Genomic DNA, 1,628 nt, shown 5'->3' with positions numbered 1-1,628 from the left:
CCCGCACTGTGTAAATAGCGGACGCTCTAACACAGCATTGTGGGTCTCCTTTTATACCTCGACAAGGGCATACCTTGTGCAGGTGTACACACGAGATACCGTAGGCCTGTACAGGCATCAGTCACATTGCCCTGGAGGAGTGGTTAAATTAAGGAAAATACGCTTCGAAATAGGGTGTGCCAAATAAAGACATAAACACACACACACACACACAACCCCACGCGTGTCTCCAAAATGGGTAAAGGAGTGACAAAGCTGATGGAACTCAGCCTCTTCATCGGAGGGTTCCTGGTCTTATGGTATGTAACAGGAGAAAAAGTATTCAGAAAAAAAAAAAAAATAGTCAAGGATAACATTTTACTCATTTTGAGGCACCTGTGTTTAGAAATTTATAAAGTCCTGAATGAGACTTCGAAGACAACCAAAAGTGTATATGACATGATAAAAAATGAGCCCAACACAAGTATAGAATTGAATAAGTTAGAAGAGGTGCTACTGAACAATGGGTATAAGCAAAGGATAGAAGACGTGGAGAAAGACGTGTTAAATAAATTTGACGTAACAGTAGAAGATTTTTACGACGAATTGAAAAACTATGAAAAAGATGAAGATGTACAGAAAGTTCTTAACTCCATTAAAAAAATGTACCATGAATCGTTATTAGGAATACAACCCAAGTTACCCTCCATAAGTGAAAATATATCGCAAGATGTTATATTAAATTTAACTAGCTTAATTTATAAAAAAAAGAGAAAAATTTATAAAGAAAAAATTGATTCTATGATTAAGAAAAATCAGGACTTTAACTTAAACACCACTTTTTCAAATTCAGAATTTTTTAACAAACTACAAAAATCAACAGAACATGTAGAAGAACAAGTTATAAAGGAAAACCAAGATTTAGTTCCAAATGTGTTTACCTTTAAATATCTTATAAATTACTACTCGGATGATATAAATTTTGTACAGAGAAAAAAATACCTTGAATCTAAACATGGAGAAAAAATGATTAAAATACTTAAAGTGAAAAAACTTAAACAGAAAAGAAAAATCACAAAAGATAATTTAAGTAATAAGGGCTTTAAGACCCCACCTAGTCAGCACTCACTCATTGATCAAACAGACGCCGCTCCGCCATACCTGGACATGGCTTCTTCTTACCACCAAGTGAATGAACTCTACGTCGGACAGGATCAGCCTATAGTCCAACCCATTGCTCCTCCAGAAGAACACATAAGCGACTTTGTGCAAAGTGCACAAAGCATTGAGGTGGAGGAGGTGCAGGTGCAGCACAAGGGAGCAGAAAAGGAAGACGAGGAAGAGGAAGTGAGTCAGGAAGGCCCCCCACTGTCTGCCCAAATGCATGGCGACCACGAAAATGAAGGACAGGGCAGTTGGATTAGCGCACAAGAGGGTTACGAGGAAGAGGTTCACGATGAAGAAGTTTACGATGAACAGGGTTACGATGAAGAGGTGCCCGATGAACAGGGTTACGATGAAGAGGTGCACGACGAAGAGGTTTACGATGAAGAGTTTTACGATGAACAACCTCACGATGAGGAGGTGCACGATGAAGAGATTCACGATGAAGAGTTTTACGATGAACAACCTCACGATGAGGAGGTGCA

General features: G+C 38.8%; 1 protein-coding gene across 1 annotated transcript in view; it reads left to right on the top strand.

Annotated features, from left to right (window-relative positions):
• Nucleotides 1–234: 234 nt before the first annotated feature.
• The window catches only part of AK88_01570 (uncharacterized protein), a gene marked incomplete at both ends in the record, with an annotated part of 12,093 nt that continues 10,699 nt past the window's right edge, over nt 235–1,628 (top strand). Inside the window, one exon of the mRNA XM_012479205.1 lies at nt 235–1,623. Within this exon, the coding sequence (XP_012334628.1) occupies nt 235–1,623 (1,389 nt within the window). The remainder of the gene's footprint in view (nt 1,624–1,628) is intronic.

The sequence above is a fragment of the Plasmodium fragile genome, assembly GCF_000956335.1.
Source record: "Plasmodium fragile strain nilgiri unplaced genomic scaffold supercont1.14, whole genome shotgun sequence".
Taxonomy (NCBI): Eukaryota; Apicomplexa; class Aconoidasida; order Haemosporida; family Plasmodiidae; genus Plasmodium; species Plasmodium fragile.
The sequence above is the reverse complement of the archived record's forward strand: the minus strand, read 5'-3'. Positions and strand labels throughout refer to the sequence as shown.